The sequence below is a fragment of the Saccostrea cucullata genome, unplaced genomic scaffold (genome assembly GCF_032062105.1).
Source record: "Saccostrea cucullata isolate Sc308-1 unplaced genomic scaffold, CSIRO_AGI_Scuc_v1 ctg897, whole genome shotgun sequence".
NCBI lineage: Eukaryota > Metazoa > Mollusca > Bivalvia > Ostreida > Ostreidae > Saccostrea > Saccostrea cuccullata.
The window spans coordinates 219,384-242,151 of NW_026929693.1; the positions used below are offsets into that span (position 1 = coordinate 219,384).

General features: G+C 32.1%; 1 protein-coding gene across 1 annotated transcript; it reads left to right on the forward strand.

Moving 5' to 3' along the window:
• Positions 1-7,459: 7,459 nt before the first annotated feature.
• Positions 7,460-11,677, forward strand: LOC134281840 (WAP four-disulfide core domain protein 2-like). The gene is made up of 3 exons (XM_062764279.1): positions 7,460-7,552; positions 9,891-10,193; positions 11,246-11,677. Exons 2-3 carry the CDS (start codon positions 9,896-9,898, stop codon positions 11,584-11,586), a joined length of 639 nt encoding a protein of 212 aa, XP_062620263.1. The 5' UTR covers positions 7,460-7,552; positions 9,891-9,895; the 3' UTR covers positions 11,587-11,677.
• Positions 11,678-22,768: the final 11,091 nt, after the last annotated feature.

The following is a 22,768-nucleotide window of genomic DNA, read 5'->3' on the forward strand; positions in this document are numbered from 1 at the left end:
ATAGTTTTACATTGTTGTTGACGGAAATATTTTGTAGGTATGTCTTATTTCGCTGATTTCGCAAATGTGTGACGTCGTAGTTGGTTTTTCCGTACTCGAGAAATGTAAACACATGACACGTTTTTCTCATTTCATGTCTTGTTTAACTACGTGCTGTGCAATATTGAGCTCAGCTTCACTAATCGATATTTTTACTATAAATCAATAACATGACAAACTTGAATTTCAACGTAAATTTTCAAATATTTAATGATAGGATTTTTTGCAAATTAATTTTTTTGTTATTTAAGTTGTCTTAAAAAGTACGTAATTTTCCGTCTCCAGATGCGGTGTGACGAAAGAATCTTCCATTTTTTAACTTTCAACCTTATTCATATTATGAAATATTTTAAAAGACACATTTTCGCTGAAATATTTTTTATCTATGCCGAAAAAATTCAATTATCGACCGAGTAATGGGCCCAGAAACACGGAGAATCAAAACTCCGCTCAGACACTGTGGGGCATGGTATTTGTCACCCAATATCTCAGAAATAAGTCTAGAAACCTATTGATATATTTGCTTTATAGTATGTGTGACATATTAAATAAGATATGTACAAAATATGAAAAAAAATTAAACGACAGGTATTTTTTTCAGCTAAAGGTCCTTCTTCCCCTTAACTCGACATTTAGATATATCGACGACGCAATGTCAATTAACAATTTCCATTCTTTTGCAGCAATATACTTCATAACCTGCATATGGAGTTTACATATCTCAGTTAATTCGATACACAAGAGCATGCTCTACGTGTAAACAATGTCTAAAACAAGGTAAAGTTTCGACAAACCAGTGGATAAAACAAGAATATCAGCAAGCTCGTTGAAATACATCATTTGGTATGTTCTTTTGTCGATACAATGACCTCGTCAAAAAATACAATTTATCGTTGAGTTAAATGCTGACTGACGTTTTTATACTAATTGTTAGTCCATTATTTATACACTGAATTGACGGATTTTTCCGTATTTCCCGATCACGACAAGGAAAACAAAGCGGGGGTGATCGGTCGGCAGGGGATATGCTCACTCCTCCATGTCAACTGATCTCACCTCTGATGTTTTGGAGGTCTGTGTTTCCTCTGCCCCTATTTTGTATTGTTTTATTTTATTTTGAATACTATTCGTTATCTCCATATGTTTCATTTACACAAAGTCACATACAGGGTGTTTCAGAAAACGTGCAACCGTATTGATTGATTAGATTTTACTGGTGTGTTGACCAGTTCCATGTATCAACATATCTAATTAAGAGTCACAACTTCAAGATTTATTCTTATGAAAATACGTCACTTAGTTAAAAATATGCTCTAAATGGCGTCATTTTTGCTGAAAGAATAAATCTATCCGATGCAAGAAACTTCTCATTATTATTGCAAAGAGTCTTTTGGATTGGAAATGAATTAGGTTTTATTTAAAACTATTCTGAGTTCATTTCTTTCTTTTCTGGGGGATGGGTGGGTGGGGTTAAACACTTTTACAATTAAATAGATAAAAGTCAATGGGAGTTAAGTCAGGTGAGTGTGAAGCCCAGTTTAATGGATTTTAAAGAGATGAATGGTCCTGCTAACATTTGTTCTAACAAGTCCAAGGTTTAAGATTCAAAACGTATCTCAGCATCTGATCTACACTTTACTTACTCAATTTGTTCACAAACTCATTTATTTTGCAAGAGGATTTCATGCGAGTCTCTGGAACAATGCCTCTTTAGACAGTAATCTTCAAAATGATTTCATGTGTTCTAATTGTTTTTTTTTCTTCATTTTTCCCCTTTTCTTTGATCAAGTTTTAACTTTTCCATTAGCTACAAAATTTTACAGATTTATACATCTTCCACTTTATATAGCTATTAGTAAGTTCTTTGCATTCTGTAAACCTTATTTTCATGCATTACTGAAATCAACTGAACTTTCTATTAAATTCAACATTAAAAATGTCGAACTCTCTTTTTTCAGTGATGTGAAATATGACGTCTGGCGGTCATAATTAATTAAAATGATAATTATTTTCTAAAGTTTTGGTATTGATAAAAACTTTAGCCCAGTAGCATAATTTGATATAATTCTCAAATATGTTCCTGTTTGCATAACAATATGGTGAGGAAAGTAAATGATTGCATGTTTTCTAAAACACCCTGTATTCTAATAATGGAATTATCACCAATCCTTGAAGTTAGTTGCTAAGAACGCTTTCTATGAATAAAGTTAAAAAAAAATGAATTTAATAAGCTTTTTATTAAAAAAACAAACAAGGTATAGACCGTAAAAAGAATGGTCATCGTGTCTATACGAAAGAGCATAATTATGCCCTTCAAAACTCTTTAATACTTCTCAAAAACTATGCTTGAAAAAGTCTTTGATATGCATTAAGAAAACGTTATAACGTTTCTCAAAGGCTGTTGTATGTTTTTCGAATTGATCCTATTATTTTGTTCAAGAGGGCCTTAATACACAACTTAAATGGTGCTTTTCCTTTGTTGAACTCATGGCGCCATATAAAAAGCGTTATTATGTCATTCGAAAATGCTTCAAAGAATTAAAGATTTTTTGCCATTGCGGTGGTCTTCATTTCTACCTTTAGTTATATCGACGACATTAAATTAATTCATTTTATTCGTATTATGCCAATATTGACGTCCTATACACTAGGGGTGATCTAAAAGCTTGCAAACTATCCCTATAATAAAAAAAACACCATCCAGATCAAAATGAAATTTAGCACACATAGTGTCAAACACATTTTCTATAAATAGCATATGTAATGATATGTTTTGCCCCATGTTACTGACGCCACAATGTGAAAATGACGTCAATATGTAGATCATTTGTGACAAAAAAAAATGGTTGACTCAGTTGTATTCGAGCAACGAACGGCTGTAAAGTTAAACGTTTATCTGGGAAATTCCTTTGCAGAAGCATATAATAATTTAATATGTTGACGGTGCGACCGTTAGAGCGAGCGCAAACTCTTCTATTGTTTTGATTTAGATCGGGCTCGTCAAACCGCACGTGACATTCGGTGCGTCTAGACTCTGACGTCACATGACGTATATAAGTCGCAATATACCGAGAAAAAGCCTGAACAGTGCTGAAAGTTAATGAAGAACGTTTTGTTTTCTATTTATCTTCAATATATGTCCATTATATCAAGGCATGTAAACTTTTTGTTGAACATTTGCCGTGATTCTCGCGAGAACGTAGCTAAAATGATGCATTGTGGGTCCAAATTACTGCATCAAAAAATTCTATCGAATGAATGTGCAGAAGTCCGAATTTTCTCTTCGCACAGGCGTTGCTTTAAGAGCTCGCTATGCGGGCGGCGCTTCGCGCCGCCTCGCTGCGCTCGCTTTAAACATTTTATGAAGACAAAAGACTTGCCATGAGTTTTGTCATTAATTGATGTGATTGTTTTAATGATGGAAGGGAAATATTTAAAACTGATGTTGGTTCTGTTGCTCAGTGAAAGCACGCTGGAAAAGAAATGGGACCTTTGTTAAGGTATGTCAATCGTCAGCTTATTAGAAAAATTTACGCAGAACCTCTTACTTCAAAACTATTTATCATATTTCAATTTTTATAACATATTAAAATTCAACAATGTAAATTATTCAATATTCAATGGAAAAAACTCCTCGAAAATCCACGAAGAAGCAAGATTTATGAGGGACTTTTTCTTTTGGTGGAAGGATACTTAGTAGAAAAATTCTTCAAATCTGCACATTTATTAAATCTTTATAGAATATGTAATAAAGGTCTCAATTAATATTTTTAGAATAAATTTAATATCTTCCATCAACAAACTTTGCCGAGAAAAGAAGTCAAGATAAATTGTACACAGTTTTTTGCCTGAAATTCACATGTTTGACCAATATTTCAAAATGAACATCACTGACCCCAACTTTTTCTTTCGTTATTTTAAACTGCTCACTCATTTTGACCGATTAGCACTTAATACGTAAAAAGTTTGATATAAAAAAATATTTTATTGCCTTTTTAGATTCTTAATACCCCAAATATGTTACTTTTTAGTGCAAGAAGGTCACACAATAATTTACACGCATTAATTTGCAAGATTTGTTCAATGATAAATATTAATCAAACTATTTTACGTAAAATATGATAAGATTTTCTGCAATCATAACATCTGATAAAATATGATAATAGTTAATGTAATTAACCAAAGAGTTAAAATTTAAGTGCAAAAAGGTCAACTTCATTGTACCGTTACGGTAGCTCAGTAAGATGCACACTGCCCCCCTTTCATTTTGTCTGCGATTTTGAGTCATACTATATGATACTTATCAAAAATATACTTCTGAAAAAATCCTTGATTTAACAAATTTCACGAGTGACATACCTTAAGCAATGTGATATGAAAGATCGCCAACTTACAGTTAGATTAAAATAGCTGAATATCTTAATGATAAAATTAGTAAATCCCTAAAATATCGTTTACTTTAGACTTTTAACATATCATATATGATAAAAATAAGACACAAATACTTTTTTACATTGCATAAAAAACGCTCCAAAGACAGAGGACTTGTGTTTTGATGGTCACTAATGCTCAATCTGGAAAAGGATATCATTATCTACTCATACTATAGCCGAAATGTGGCGATTTCTGACAAATTGACTGTTTTTGGTATGAAAAATAACTTGCATGGTAAGAAATATGAGTCGGATTAACTTTTATGCTTCTGTAACAGAACGTGTCGCATGTCACGTGACCGCCTCTATCACGTGATCTGCGCATGAACAGAACGGTTGCAGATGCGCGTTGAAATCGGAGAGCACTAATATGAAAAAAAATCACCACTGAAACCCTGTATAACTTTTTTTCAAAGTTATTCAATTAATGCGCGAACTTTTTGATCACCCCTCTTATATACTTACACTGGTAAGTACTCTATATATAACCCCATCAAGTTCCCTAGATAATCATATACAAGTGAAGATAAAAAAAGAATATATTCATTAAGTGGCAACATAATTTACATGTGCTAGTCAAATTTCTCAAATATTTTTTTCTTAAACGTTAATTCTGTGCATCTCAATATTTAATTTCTGCAATAATTTTGTTAAGACTTTTATCGTGGATCACAGAAATGTTGTCCAAACAATGTGTACAATAGACAAAAGTGTCAAATCCTAACTCAATATCAATCATTTTGTAGTTGCAATAGTAATTTTCTTTACCTTTCTTTATATCCAACGCGAATAGCATGCAGTGATGACATCATTTGTCATAATCATGGAAAATGCTACAGAAGAAGATCACTGGTGAAATTGAAACGTGTACTTATCCCTAAATTAAAAATACATCGAATACACGAATTTTTTGGACAACCCTCGTAGGTACTTACATGTACCACAGTAAGTTGGTCTTAGAATTAAAGTTGTTGGTAAATCGAAATGTTGGGACTCGTTTCAAATGCTAAAAAAAGGGAAGTAAAATTTCCTAGGTCTTTCAATCAGGAGAAAATAAATCTACGTTAGAGTTTGCTGAAGCCATGGCTATAAAAGATTCAAGAGTATAACATAGGTCCTTCTTTTATTGAAATTCCTCATTTATAGGCAAAATTAACATTAAAGCGTCTTTTACATTGAATACATGTGTGTACGACAGCCAGAAAGACCCAGTTTTGGAAAATTAAAAAAAAAATTAATTTTATAATTACAAGATTATTATATATTAGTAATAACCAGGAGATAGTTATTTCTTTCAAACTGGGTTATAGCAAAATACTAGTAGATTCTCGTTATAACAAAGAAAAACACGCAATAGATTTCTCTAGATCTGTTAAATGATTCTTAATTTTTATGGATGTTAACTTTCCGAATTGCTTCATTGGAGAAAAATTTGTATTGTTTATAAAATTTTCATAAACCAGTAACTGGTATTCCTCTTCACCTTTTACATTAGTTTGAAATATACATGTACAACTTAAAATTAATTGTCCGGAAACTCTTTAGGTGGCCGACTGCTCTTTCCGTTTTAGTACTTTACAGAATCATACTAGTAATCTTTCTTAAGTCTACGAAGGTGGATCCAACAGTTCGTGGAATTTCTTCATATTTTATTTATTTATAAGTGAAACTGGTTGAAAATTACACATGAGAATATAGACACTTGTTGAATATTTTAAATTAGAAATATTTTAAATATTTGTGATAGTAACTCTATTGCAATTGCCATAGAAACGGATGTTTGGAAATGCGGGGGAGACATCAATATCATGAATATCATTTTAATTCTTTATACTTGAAATGTGGATATTTAGTTTATTAATTGATAATTTATTGTTCATCTCTAGGTTGTTAGACAACGTCAAATTTCTGTCAAGTCATACGTTTTGTGAAAATCCCGGGATCCCTGTATCTTAAACGCGTAGATTATTGACATAGGCTGGGGGGAAAATGCATTTGATCACTGGTTTTCCAGTTGCGTAAGAAATGCAAGGAATATAGAACGTCCATAGACGTTGCATAAAGGTGTGGCTGCCTTTTGAGGGTTCTGTTTTAAGTGTTTATCCCCCCTTGACAATTTAAACGCGTTAATGGACGTTGTCGGCTGACGTGCTGTTCCAAACATTGCTACTGAAATTGGAACATCATATGGAAAGATGGAGAGTATTTTGATATATGAGTGAAAAATGAACATCAGTTGATGCGAGAGGATACCCAGGCTTTTCGTGAGAAAAAAAATTTAGAAAAGGGCAGCATTTTGTAGAATTAAGCATTCGATTTGGACATTAGGGTGAGATGCTTCTATAACGTGACGTGACATGTCTTATTTGACATAACGTCGAAGTCTCCTACGGGTTTCACAACGATTCATTTTCAGAAAGCTCGTATGACCTTATTGGTAATTGGAACGTGGTGAAATTTTTCAATATTGTTACATTATGACTCTTTATCATAAATATGCCTATTGTTTGCTTTCATCAAATCACGATAAAATTTTAGAAAGAAATTCCACGAACTTTTGGATCAACACTCGTATATATAAAATTCTTTAATCTAAATTTAAATTATAAACATTTATTTTCATTTTCTGTGTGTTGATATGACAAAGCAATTGTTGCACAATATGGATAAGAGTTGCATTCTCTTACCAACTGTAAACTTCTGAATCAAAGAAACTCTTTCGCGATTTTTGTTTTTATTTCCCGGGAATGCACCTTTTTCGAATTTGCATTCAGTCTTTGTCAGCAAGATGAACTTTTTTTTTATTCTTTCGACCTCTGTCAAAATGATTGAGTATTTCAGTTAACCTTTCTCTAGATTCTACAGTAAGTTTTTTTTTTTTTTTTTTTTTTATAAAAACTTCCCATTCTACGCCTAATGATATTTGGCAAAATATAAGGAAATAAGGATGGTAGACCAATACAAAAACATCACAACATTAGTTGTGATGAGAGTTTGTGATCTTTAGCCATCATATACTATAAAAGACTCATGTGTTTTGGTTGGAAACATTCTTGTTACTACACAGAATCGGATCGCAGGTAAGTGCTATTTGAACTTTTAAGATTGGATGAAAACATTTAAGAAACGTCTACAAAAAAATTTTTTTTCAGTAACTATTCCGAATGATAACTAATAAATTAAAAAAAAATATTCATGTGGTTTGCACATAATGACTTTAAGTCCAAACTTTATCTTTGTAGAATTATCATTGAATCTAAATTTTAGGAATGCTCATTGAATCTAATTTTTAGGAATGCATTTATACTTCGAGAAATTTAATAAAATGTATTGGAAATCTGACAAATAAAAACGAAATTTTTATCGTAACTTAAAAGATTATCACGTTCAAAAATTGAATAAAGATTAGTTACATGTATTTAGGGTCATTTAAGGTCATTCTTTGTCAGGTCCAATCAAAAAGACTATTTCTACCTTCGTAGCTTTAAATAGCTACCTAAGTATTGAAACCTACTTAAAGTAGCTACTTCTAGCTATTTCTACCTAATTTGAAATGTCTTTGAAAACAAGATTAAATAATAATTACATCACACCTTTAAAACAGGTCAAATTTGTTGTTTTTAATCTCGTGCACTTGCACGGAAAAAAATGCAGCTTGTTAATTTGAAAACTTTTTGAGGGCGGAGATTAAAGAGGAAAGGCTTCAAAATCATCCTTAAACATTTTTGTCTAAGATTGCTTGGAGATAAGCATAAAAAAGGTTTGTAATTTTGGACTTCATTTTCAATCTTAGCTGCCAGAAAATGAAACTGGGTGGTGCTTTTATGCAAAATTGATAAGTTGCAGAGTAATCACGTTTTCCATTTTTTTTTTTTTGATATCATTAATCAATGTGACCATATTAAGAAATTTGATGCCTATCATATTGAGCTGTTCTAGCATTCGGCCAGAAAATGCAAATAATGCAAAAAGTAGGTAAAATAGCTACCTGGAGTATGTTTAATTAAATACCTAGTAGGTAGCTATAAGTAGCTATGTAGGTAGAAATAGTCTTTGGATTAGACCTGTTTATTTCATAATTACGATAGAGCTTCTAAAGGATAAATGAGACAAACAAACGACGAGATAGGGTAAGACCCCTTTTTGGCCCCTGGTTTAGGGTGTCCATTAGAATAATGCAACAGTTTATAAATTGAAAACCACTTATCACCCCTGCCACAAAATGGTGGAATACACAAAGGTCACAGGAAGGTAAGAAAATATGTCAATTTCCGAATTATTTCATCTTTTGCAAATTTTGATCAATTTTACGGCACATTTTCTTTCAGAAAACATAAGGTACAAGCTTGCTTATCTACAAAATTTATATATTTCATACATTAATATCAGATGTACATTGTGTGTAAAAATCTCAGCTTGTGCTCTATGTACTCGAAGTAAAAAAAAGTCTCAAATTTGACAAATTCCAGCAGAATTGAGAAAACGTCCTATTTGTGCACCCTCTTGTGGCCTCATTTAAATCATTGAAGCTCTGAATCAAATTAGTGCTGATTTAAAAACGAGCATCTATTTAAGCTCTTAACTACAATCTATCACAGTTTTAAATGTCTTCTAATTTTTACATCAAATAAGGAGTCAGATGCAGAGGTTACCATATTTTGTCCTTTGTTCCTCAAAAATTCAAATATCTTTGCTAAATAGGATGCCTTTCTTATTTTAAAACTGATATTTGTTTGGTCAAACAGCTTAATGTTTGACCATGACGATTCGGCGAAAACGCGAAATGCAAAAATACAACTTTAGAAGTTCAATAATTTATTGAAAAGATTTAAATATGTATGAATTTTTTCTGCTGCAAAGTTTCGTGGGACATTTTCAATAGACTAGTGTAATTTTTCATTTAGCACAAATTTAATTTCTTTATTACATTTACTTTGAAATAAATATTGAAAAAAATACTAATGTAACTAATCTTATTGGCAGATAAGAATTTTTTTAGGTCCTCAGTACCCCTTGCTTGTCGTAAAAGGCGACTAAATGGGGCGGTCCTTCGGATGAGACCGTGTAAGCCGAGGCCCCGTGTCACAGCAGTTGTGGCACGATAAAGATCCCTCCCTGCTCAAAGGCCGTAAGTGCCGAGCATAGGCCTAAATTTGCAGCCCTTCACCGGCAATGGTGACGTCTCCATATCAGTGAAATATTCTGGAGAGGGACGTTAAACAGTATACAATCAATCAATCAATTTATTGTTTGTATCTTAAGTTGGATTCTTTTAGATAAAACATTTTAAAAATGTAACAGATGTTCTAGATTTTTCTCAATAGAAACGTACATAATGAAAGTAAAATACATGATATAAAAGACAGTCTTATTCAAAAAAAAAATACGGTAATTATAACAATGATGATATATTTATAGTCAAAATGAACGCCTTGATTGTGTTAGCCTCTGTTCTGGTCTCTTGTAATGCGGATGGTAGTTACGATTCAAAAGGAGCTCATCATTCCGACGATGGGGGACATGGTGGGGTATATGAAGGATTAAGAGGAGCAGTACAAGGAGGAGGAGCACGAGGAGGACTAGGGGGAGTAGGAGGTGGACAGGTACTGGAAGGAGGACTAGGAGAATATGGTGTTTTCGGAGTAGGACCATTAGGAAGTGCAGGAGGAGGATTTGGAGGAGTAGGAGGGATATTCGGCACATTACCTCTAGGACCATTAGGTTTGAGGGTCACTGGGTGGAATTACCTACAGAAATGATATTTTGTCAACATTATTAAGTATTCACGATAAATGCATTTTTTTTCAATTTTATCCATCGTTCCGATTCGACAATTTCGTTTGCTACTAATTTTATGTAACATAATAAGATATAAATGAAGTTTACGTTATCACTTTATCTACTTCTAAGTTCAAAGGTCTTATCCTCTACATAAAAAGTTCACATGTAAAATCTTTTACTACTGTGCAATATTAGTGAAATAAAAATAAGCAGAAAGACATAGCGTTTTATAAGACATAATAAAATATCAATCATTATTCTGCCCCCGTAATCGACGATCCTGGGTATATAATTTTTGCACTCTTTGTCATTCTGTCTCTCTGTTTGTCCACAAAAACTTTGACGTAGCCCATAAGTTTTGAGTGGGTGGGACTATGACTTTCACAGTTGTATTTATTGTGACAAGACCTTACATAGCATACCACCACTTTGGTCTCTTGACATCGGAGTTTGACTCACTTTTACCAAAATTTCCCCAAATTAAACCTTGGCCATAATTTTTTGAAAAGTTGGTGCAAGAACTTTCATTCTACACATGTTTATTCCTTCTGACAAGGCCTCAAATGAATAAAACATCTTTACCCCTTGACTTTGACCTTAAAGATTGATCCATTTAAAAAAACCTATAAACTCGGCCATAACATTTAAACATTTAGTACTAGAGAGTTTTATATTTTACAGGTGTATTCCTTTTGACAGCTTGGAGTTGGACTTGCATTTAAGAAACTTTAACGCTTGCTTTAAGCTGTCATTTGGGAGCATAAGTGTTTCGCAAACACATCTTGTTTTTTTTTGTCTGTTTTGACTACCTTGACTGATAATTTCAGTTTTACAAAATATTTAGAACAATCTTTATGTATGTATACAACCTGTTCATCATATTGAAATTAAAATATTAATACGGGCTATTTAATTTGATGTGTACCATGTCTGAAAACATATCCCTTTTGGTGTCTTTAATTTCCTTTAGTAATAATTATGGTTTTTTGTAGCTCAAAAATACGGGACTTGTCCTAGTATTTACGAAACAGATGATCAACAACTTGGTCCTTATTGCGCTCACGACAAATATTGTCACGGATCACAGAAATGCTGTTATAATCAACAAAAGGGCTCTAGGGTATGTCAAATCCCTATTCAATATCAAAAACCGGGTAAATGCAATGGTGTACTGATAATGCCTCCTTCCTACCAAGTACGAAAAGCATGCAATGATGACACCCTTTGTCCTGGAAGCGGGAAATGCTGTAAACGATTTTCATCTGGTCAACTCGACACTTGTACTTCCTGCAAATCTTTTCCTCCCGTCTTCTTTGGTGCAGGTTCAGGTTAAAAGTACTTTGAAAATGCTACACAGATCGATCTATGCTTGAAGTCTTCATCTAAAATTAAATAAAATAAAAGCTTACTACAATTACAACATACTACGGTATCTTATCTTTTTTTTCAATTATTTGGGGAAATTTATAAATAGAATATTATTACAATTTCTCATTATTGATTTTTAACAATCAAAACGATATAATTATTTTGTGTTTTTTCATTGAAAAGAGAAACAAATAAAGCATTAAACTTACCTATACTCTCTTTGTGAAACACTGATGCTCCTTCATGGCAGCTTATGGCGAGGGTTGAGGATAGTTAAATGCTATAACTAGTCAACCAAGCTAGTTTAAAGTCAAAACGCAGGACAGTTAAGGTGACAAATGGAAATATCGGCAATTTTTAAAAAAAATAAAATGCATACTTTATAAGGGTGGGTGATTCTCTTTAGGACTTTACTGAAAATGTGATGTGGTTCAAATCTACATGTCGAGGATATTTAAGAGGCAGTCCACCGAAAAACCACGCAGTATTGTATTAATAGGCGGCATATTGAATGTGAGGAACATTTGATATTTTATTAAAAACAATAATATTTATACCCCCCGCTTGAAAAGTGGGAGGGTATATTGTAGTTGGTATGTCCGTCCGTCCGTGTAGCTGTCCGTCCGTTCGTCTGTCTGTTACGCTTTGGGGTACCCATCTCTTATTCGCAACTCCTCTTATACCACTGAGTGAAAATTAATGAAACTTTCACATAATCTTTATTACATATTGCCATTGTGCACATCCTATTGTACTTTTTGATCCGACACATATTTTGGGCTTCCAAAATTTTGGGCTGTCTGCTCTCAGCTGTTGCATAGGCCTAATGCATGCATGTACAATTTAATACTTGTTTTTAAATACCGAGTATCAAGAAATCAAACAGATGTTTACATGTAATCTTATACATTTAAATCTATGGTTACTCTCATTTAAAAACAGTAAACTGACTGAAAAGAAACAGAAGACAAGCATATTTTTCTGATAAATTAAAATGAAAAGCCAAATTTAGGAAATATTTCTAAATTTAAGTTAAAACCGATCCTGATTGAAAATAATGCAAAATTATTAATTTTATCAAACTAAAGGCACCTGCCACCTATATTACATGTAAAAAAAATAAATCAAGTAATTTTTTTAAATCATATTACAACAAAAGAGCCAAATTTAACATTTAGTATTTTCTTCTTTATATAATTCCAGTCGGGATCGGTTTTGTTTGGAAAAATAAAAAAAAAAAAGATAGATAAATTTGAGTCCTTTTCTTTATTTCAATATACCTGTTCCCACTTATTTTATTGAGTGACTCAAAAGTTTGTACTTTGTATTCATAGTAACATATGAAAAAAATTCTGTGCTTGTAATGTATTGGGTTTTATAACGTAATGAAAATTGGATACTGAATTTAAAAACTTACTTGCTCAACTCAAATTTGGACCATATAATTTTTTCTAAAGAAATATAAATTGGAGTCTTTTTCATTAATAAAATAAAAGATAAGAGCCTATGCTATAAATGATATTCATCGACACATCCAGCTTTTGGGTATTTGTGACATATAAAACAAAATAAAAACGTAGTAATTTTTTTTACACTCATGTTGAACTTTTTGCACTTAAAATTAAGCATTGACCAAAAATAGGACTAGAGGAGCACTAAAAAAGATTTTGATGTTGTCATGTGTAAACACTTGCTTTAATAAGTCTACATGCAAAAAATAATTAAAATCCATTACATGCGATGTGCCAAGTTTAGCAAATATATTTGGAGTGTTGAGGTCATCTATAAATTTCAATAATGCAAGGGCATATTACTAAGTTAAAAATCTTTCTTTAATTTAGAATTCTTTTCAACGGTATATGTACTTTGTGAAAAGTGCTGGGTACCTATATTTTACTATTAAATTGCTAAAATTACATTTGTTAGACGGCAGGTTGGATATTTTGCTGGTCAACTACATTAAATATTGGTATAATTAATCTATAAAATTACGCAGCACTTTTCAAATAAATATCTTTATGTCTTCTAATGCTTATAGGCAAGATCACCGCAGCTTGTTTTTGCTAATTTTGTAAAAGTCAAATAAAACACTTTCATGTTGATGAATAATGTCATTTATTAAAATGACGATATAAATGTGAACAATTTAACAAACAAGAAGGGGGATCAGATTCACAAGCTTTGCTTATCAGTTACGTAAAATATGATAATGTCTGATCCCCCAAAAATGACTAGAAAAAAGTATCTGTAAGACAAGACAATCAAAACATCATATTAAAAAGTTAGCAAATAGATGGCACATCAAAACAAAATAGGCAAACATCACAAGAAAAAGTTGGCAAAAAGATGGTACATCAAAGACACAATCAAAACTTCAGAAGAAAAAGCTTGCAAAAAGATCGTAATCAAAACCAAATACATAGAAGCAGTAAAACAATTGAGTAAAAACTATAATATAATATAAATTTTACAAGACATTAATGATCATATTAAGGGATAGGAATGCTGGGGTGGAGGTGGGTCTTCAAAATAGACATGCTTCATGTTAGCGTTGGTGAGCGCGCGAGTGTGAATGACTCGCTGAGCTAACCACGTGACCTTACACATTCTATTACAATTAATCCCTCAGGCAAGGCGTGGATCTGAGAATTTTCACAATTTACCAACGTAAATGTTTCCGGAAACCTCCAAACAAATTATCGCATTAAATATATAAATACAATTATTATTCTAATAATTGTTGTTTAATGCTTCTTAAGTTTATGTGTAAAAACTTGGCAGGATTCATTGAGGGTATGCCCTTGTAATAAATCGATTTATTAGGACCCTTCTATTACTTTTTCTATGAATTTGCATACAAATACACGAGGTGGACCCCTCGTCCCGCATCGCTTGACTGGAGAATATACGGATAGTATTTAAATAAAATCGTAATTTGCCATCGCGTCCAAGATAACGGCCTTTAATTTTACTGCAAATAAAATTTAATTTGATAACAAGACATTCTTCATTGTACAAAATGTGACTTCGTCAGCCTCTCACTGTGTACAAACTGCGTCAACTTCCACGAGATGACGTCACATTGACGAGTGCATTGTGATCAATGAATCGTTTATATTGTGCTGAGTGGGCTTTAACAAACGACAAAACTACATGAAAGAGTAAGCTTTTTTATACATATATTTTGAAATATGAAAAGTTGAATCTCGACGTTTAAACGTTCCACTATTCATGGCATGCATGAAAGAAAAGGAATATTTCTAAGCGGAATAAGGACTTTACTATTTCATCGGGGGAGGTGGGGGGGGGGGAGACTGATCACTTATTCCAATATCTTGGCCTGTTATCAGTTTCCTTGATACATGGGAAGGGGAAGAAGTCAAAATGTCTATATTGTTTTGTACTTTTGTTAATTTGTTAATCAGAGTTTCAATTTCAAGTTCATGTAAATAGATGTTGAGTTTACGTACCATGTCGACAAGAATGACAAAGTGAATGAACATCTGTCAAACACAAAAATAACAACAAAAGATGGACTGAAAACATCACAGCCTCGAGTGATAAACAATCGTCATACATGTACATTTACATTGAACACTTGCCACATTATGCATATCTGTTTATCTGGATTTTTTTTTATTTTAAGAATCATTTAAACAGAATTTTCATACGAAATATAATGACCTTACTTAAATTTCGAAAAGACGTTGATTTTATATATAATAAAAAAGTATGACAGAATATGTAATATCAGGTATAAAATTGGAAAAATAGTTTGATTGAAGAGTATATTGTCAACTTAAATTGACTTAGCTAAGACCTCGCTAAGTTCGTTTTATGTTACGGTTTATATGTATAAGACATACATAAGAAATACGTGGACTGATCCTAGGATTGTGCCAAAAAGATACTTATGGCCCCAGTTAAGTCAAAAACATGTATTATTTACGACCCCCATGTTTTCCAACAATCTATTTGAATTCCGATGGGTACTAATTGCGTCCCGTTTTTAGCAGAATTTGTGCAAAATCTTATGCGTGAAAAGAGGAAAACACTCGCAGTGACCTTCAACTGGACGTTTATATATATCGACGACGTACTGTAAATTAATAATCATGGTAATTTCCATTCTTATGTCGATACAATATATCCTGGTGAGCTTGAAATAAAAAATATCACAGAGTCTGACACATCTAAAAAACGTTAATGGTTATCTAACAAACAAAGTTCATGATAAACGTGATGACTTAATTTTTCAATCGTCAACTTCCCTTATTTTTGCAGCAATATACATTAATCACCTCCACACAGATCCGGAGTTTATATCTCTCAGTCGATTCGATACGCAAGAGCATGCTCTGCATATGTATAATTTTTAAAACGAGGTAAATTATTCACAAACAAGTTGATGAAACAAGAATATCAGCTTTCTCGTTTAAAAGCATCATTTCGTAAGTTCTATGGTAGATACAACGGCCTTTTCAGCAAATACAATTTATCATTGAGTCAAATGCTGACTAACGCATATTCATACTGATTGTTATTCAATTATTTTCACATAGAATGAACGACGGATTTTCCGTTATGTCACGATCATAACATGTAACACAAGGTGGATGTGACCGGTCGGCAGGGGATGTTCATTCTTCAATGACACCTGATCCCACCTCTGATGTTTCGGAGGTCCGTGTTCGCCCTGCTCCTGTTTTGGATCGTTATCTCCATATATTTCACGTAGCTACTAGTATTTCATTTTTCATTGTCAAATGGTTTTAAAAAAAACAGTGTGACTTCTTATCAACCATTATACTGCCACAAAGATATTTATGATAATAATATTCTACGAGCTTACCCACTATTAAAAAAAACTTAGTTTAAACGTGTAAAGAAAGTTTTATTATAATAATATATTTTATTTTAAGGTTTTGTTTGTAATGATACATGTACGTACTCGTATGTTCGACATTGCACGCGCACTGACCATCAGGTTAATATGACATCGAATCCAATGAAATTGAATGGCTATAAATGTATGGACAATTTTCTGTTGTATAGATTATAATGGGACATTTAAAATGCCACATGCTAATGTTTAATAATCACTTAAATAATTATATTGTCTCTGATGCTATTTCAAATCAAATCAACACAAAATTTAATGACAAGACACTCTTTGGTGGCCAACCGTGGTTTCTTTTTGGTATTTTTCAGAACCATGCATCTTACATAAACCCAGTTATAGTTTAGTTGCCTATCTACATATTTCAATAATAATTTCAATAACAATTTATCGACGAAAACATGCTATAGTACTGGAAAAATGTTCATTAAAAATATGGTCATGCATCAAACATGTAGTATAATTATGTTTAATGCGAAAGGGAATTAATCTTTTTATCTAAATTTAAATTATAAACATCCAACTCAAATTTTTGGCTGATAACAAAACAAAAGTCAAAGTCAAAACGTGCTAGCAAATATGATGCGACATCATAGGCAGATCCAGAGGGGAGGTTCCGGGGTTGGAATCCCTCTTTTATTTTTGCAGATAGAGAGAGGGGGGATGCAGCATAGATATTTTACGTCTAATATTTTTAATAAAATAAGTACATTTTACATGATGTTCAATCTCTGTCCCTTCTGATCGCTAGATGGAGTTTCCCCGTTTTGCTTTCCTCTGTGTACCTAATGCAAATCCCAGTAACGTTGAATATTGACCCGAGTTGAAAATTGACCCGGGGTTCATTTTTCAACGTTGAATATTGAACTGCGGATGTTTTTTCTCCGTTGAAAGTGAGACCAAAAGAATTTATACCCGGGGTCATTTTTTTAACAGCTTGATAATTTTTTTTTCTTATCCCTGATAACCCCATTAAGTTTAAAATTGACCCTGTTAAATATTGACCACACCTCAGAGTTTGAACAATTATTTTTTAAACTGGGAAGTTGTTTTAGGGAATTTATCATTATCTATATATTTATATTTCGGTTTCAATTTTTCTCTTTTCAAGAATGATAAAAATAAAACCATCATCCCGAATATATATGTACATTTTGATAAGTACACGATTTTAGTTATCTTCAAGCATGCAAACTTTATTTTTTGACAATACTTTTTAAAATCCATAGCATCCATAAATAACCACAACACTATGAATAGGGCATAAAACAAAAATCCTGGAAATCTGATTTCTAGAAAGTGAGCCCGATATATACATGTATTGATCAAGTGGGCAGAACATCCCCATCAAGTCAAATTCAGTATAAAAAAAAAAGTTCGAATGAACACATGCCAAAATGAATCCAATGATAGGTTATATTTGTGAAAAAGATCAATATAGCAACCATAGCATGTAAGTAATGCTGACTTTAAACAAAGTAGGTAAAATCTCTGTAACAAAGTGAAACTTATATGTCAGTAGCCTGTCTCGGCTTAAAAATTGATCGTTTTGGAGCATAACCTTGAGAATAACATTATTATTTTTCTAAACATATCATTCTTATTCGATTAGGTGTTATTCCTATTCGATAATTTGCAATTGTAATTTGTATTCGATAAATTGCTATACCCAATGGAGGAAAATGACAATATGATTCCTATATCATAATATGTCATTCTTTTCTTATTCGATGTCATTCATATTTGAAAACATGCGATTCCTATTCGCTATTTTTTTTTTAATTTATAGAATTTATTTTTGCTTTCATATTTACAGAGTGTACAATAGATTTTTTTACATTCAGTTATTATATGAATCTTCATCGTGAAAGCTTTAGATACAAAGAAGTAAACATAGGGGAGTGATGGAGGAAGGAAAACATAAAAAAAATTATTATTCCTATTCGGTAATTTTATCTTTCTTATTCGATAATTATTTCGACTATATGCAATAAAGTTGTTGTTCGAAAACCTACTACCATCCATTTCTATTCGAAAAAATACGATTACTATTCGATAAACTTCTTATCTTATTGCATAATTTTATTTCTCCTATGTGATTTTTTTAAAATTTTTTTTTAATAATTGCATTCTGGGAGATATGACAAAACTAGAACTGGTTGTAAACTCAATTAAATAGGAATGACATGTTTAACATGATTATCGAATATACACCATTTTACTTTCGAATAGAAATGACAAAAATATTGAAAAGAAATCACATATTTTCGGATAGAACAACAACTTAAAGGTGATGAATTCCCGAACATTTTTTTTTCGCACAAGAATAACAATTAATCGATTAGGAATCATATTTTTTCGAACAGGAATGACATGATTTAGAAAAAGAAAAACAACATTTTTGAATAAGAATAACAAAAAAGTACAATAATGCAACGCTATTACCGCCAAACCATAAACAGGTGATAGCGAAATATTACTTTACAAATAAGGAACGTTCACTTTGGAAAAGATGAAGAAGAAATAATTTCTTTTCTTATACAGTATAGTTTCAGTTGGCCATCATTTTCCATAGTCAGTAAAACTTCCAAACATGAAACAGTTGTGGCACATTCAGTGGTGATCTTAATTTAAAGTACACTGGGATATATCAAGTCGACATATGAACTAAAGTAACTATTGTTACTTGATCATACGTCAACGGTGTATCTAAATGATGAGTTGAACCCCACAGGAAATATTTTTTCTTGCCATGAAAAGATTTTTAAAATATATTCTGATTCTGCTTCATAGAAATATAAAAACAGGTCGGCCAATAAATGTGCACAATTAGTGCCCATCGATATTCTAGCCCCCACACCACCTGTTCCCAACGCCTATGGATTAAATCACTGTTAAAAATTGTGAAAACCTAGTCATAAGTATGTCTTTTTATGCTGTTGAATTTAGAAAGAGTTTCATGATCAAAATTCCACGACCCTACTCAGTTTTCAGCGGACTAGGGTCTGAATTCAATACCTTTGGTCTCAGTATTCAACGTTGAAAAATGACCCACGGGTCAGTTTTCAACTCGGGTCAAAATTCAACGTAACACTCGCCCAACAAGTAAAATGCGAGGTTTCACTTTCAAATTACGAAAGATTCCGGCAAATTTTAGCTATAAAAATATCTATATGCAATTTTTGAATCATCTGTATAAAAATACATGAAAGGGAAGAGAATATTTTTCTTCTTATATCCGATTTTTGATTTGGACTGCTGGACTGATGTTCTCCGAACCTCCACGCTTTTTGTTGCCAGAAGATCAAAAAAACCATATGCAGGCATTTGAAAGAAAAATATTCCGAAAAGTTGGAGCCCTCTCCCATTGAAATAGAATTTAAGGTGTGGTGCGCAGGTTGCTTGTTTGGATTAAATATGAAGAATAAATTATTTTTACATGGAATAGACTAATGAGTTTTAGTCATATCTCTATGTAACTACGTAGTACAGAATGTTGTATTTTGGTTACCTGATAATTTTTCACTTACTTTTCTCACTTTTATTCTGAAAAGATGAAGGATGAACAATTAATCGAAAGTATGGTAATAATTAGATAACAGGAATACTCAATTAATTAAAAAAGTATTCTTAACATTTTTTTTTAAAAAATTTAAACTTAATTGAATGTAGTTATCGAGATTTCTCTTGTAAGTGTATAATTTTTATTGTTAGAAAACAACATGTATAATAAATATCCTGAATTTTATTCAAGATTTTTTTCAGCACACTGAATATATTCGTTTTTTTTTCTTTTCTTTAGCTTATATCTTTTAGAAACCGGGACTCCGAAATTCTGAAATTTCTTTCTTTTAAATTAAGTATGGAATAAATAATTTCAAATTATGAAATCTCTATCTGTTAGATTAACTGTGGAATAAATAATTTCAATTTAAAAAAAATAGAAGGTAATCGGATCCTGCGGTTTGGCCAATATAATGCTCATCACATCCAATAAAATGCTCACCGCATCCTGAACATGTAGTGAAATACATCTGATCAAATTGGAACTCTCGCAGGAAAAAGAAGAATGAATGATGAATTTCCTTCCGTTTTTAAAAACTAAACTGTTGGGTTTCCTGTAAAAAGAGACAGCTTCCAAATCTTCGGTGCTGTTTCTTCTGTGTTGTTAAATTTGGCTTGTGTTAAAATCTTCTTTGAGGAGTGGACCTGTCGTATACTTTTGATTAACTGAAATTCACTAAATACGTCTTTCATTCTTGGATCATTCTCTAAAATATTCATGTTAGTTTTGATGACTTGGAAGAATTCTTGACTTTTTGGGTTGTGTGTAGATACGTAGGGAATAAGATTTTTTCCGGTTTTTCTTTTATCTGAGGTAAGCTGTTTCTGGCATGTAGCTTGGCGTTGTCATTCCTTTTTCAATCAGTAAGGAAGGATAATGCCTTTGTTGTAATAACTCCCGTAACTCATTAAGTATACAATTTAAAATATCCTTGTTTGATATTATGGTAAAGAGTCGTCTGGCTAAATTATATGGAATATTGTTCTTGATGTGTTTTGAATGCCAGGAATCGTAGAGAAGGTATTATGTTGCGTCCATGGCCTTGTAATGTGCATCAGTTTCGATTTCTCATATTTTTTCATAACCATTATATCTAAAAATGGTTACTTGAATCATCACTTCATCACTTTCCATTAAAAATTTTAAGTTAGGGCTATTGCTTTTCCAGAAAAAAACCTCAAATCTGCATATATATTGATGCAACGTCATGAATTGTGAATTGTGTTCATGAAAAGAATTCTGATTTAATGATATGGGGCAAGACATGAAAGGAAATAAGGATGGTAGACCAATAGAAACACACCCAACCAATGTTATAATGAGAGTTTGTCACCTGTTGCCATCCTAGAACTATAAAAGACTCGGGATTTTTGATTGGAAGCATTCTTGTTACTACAAAGAATCGGATCGCAGGTAAGTGCAATCTGAACTTTAAAAATGAGGGAAACATTTTAAAAGTCTACCAAAAGAGTTTTCCTTAACTTTATCTTTTCCGAATGATGAAATAAATGTATGAATAATAATAAATAATAAGAAGAAAATGTGAAAAGATTCGTTTAAGTAAATTGTAAAAATTTAAATATCTTTGCAGAATTATCCTTAAATCTAAGTTTAAGGAAAGCAAAAATTAACCGAGATATTAAAGACAAAATTCTTGGAGTTATACCTAACAAAAACGTCTCGGAATTATATCTACCCAAAAAAAATAATTATCACATACAGATATTATTCATAAAGTAAATGTGAACCGTGGCATTCATTTTTTTCTTCCATATTCAATTTTTAATCGTCTTAAATACAGTTGCCTACCTAGACAAGGTAATTTTACTATGTTTCATATTGATCCGAAATTATTAAAAACGTATAAAGATTATAAAAAAATGATACTATTTTTTTTGTCAGTCAAAATGAACGCCTTGATTGTGTTAGCCTCTGTTCTGGTATCCTGTTATGCTGGTAGGAACGGCGATGGGGGATATGGCGGAGTAAAGGTAGGAGGATTAGTGGGACTTTTAGAAGGAAGATTGCTTGGAGGAAGAGATGGAGGTTTTGGAGGAAGAGGAGGAGGTTTAGGAGAACGGCTAGGAGGAATTGAAGTAGCAGGAGGAGGAAGATGGTTAAAAGGTGGTGCATAAATTTGGTTGATAACATATCATATAAAATTTCATTTTTTTGTTCCTTTTTTTCAAAAAAAAAAAAAAACTGCAGATTTGTTACACCATTCAGAAGAGAAATCTTCATTCATATACATGTACATAAAACAACCTGACATGATAGATAAAAGAACATGAACAATTCAATTGTAGTTGTAGCACGTCATTTGATTGTATAAAGATTTAGTTTAAATCGTATAACGTAGCGGATATCCGGGTTTTTTCACGATTATATTTTTTTCACATTTTTTGCAATCATATTTAATTCGCAAAATATAAAACACGCAAAAATTATGTCAGCTATAATCTTACATAAAAGCATTACCATTTAAACACAAAAATCTTCAATCGTAAAAAAATAACTTACGCATATAAACTGTTCTTAACCCCCCTTTTCGCAAAATTTCAAACACGCAAAAGAAAATAGAGGTACTGTGAGCAATGAGGTCACTAAATGATACCCCCCGCCTCCCATATGAATAAAATGGCAGTGTCCATGTTTTGCTCTGAAAAATCCAAAATATATGTC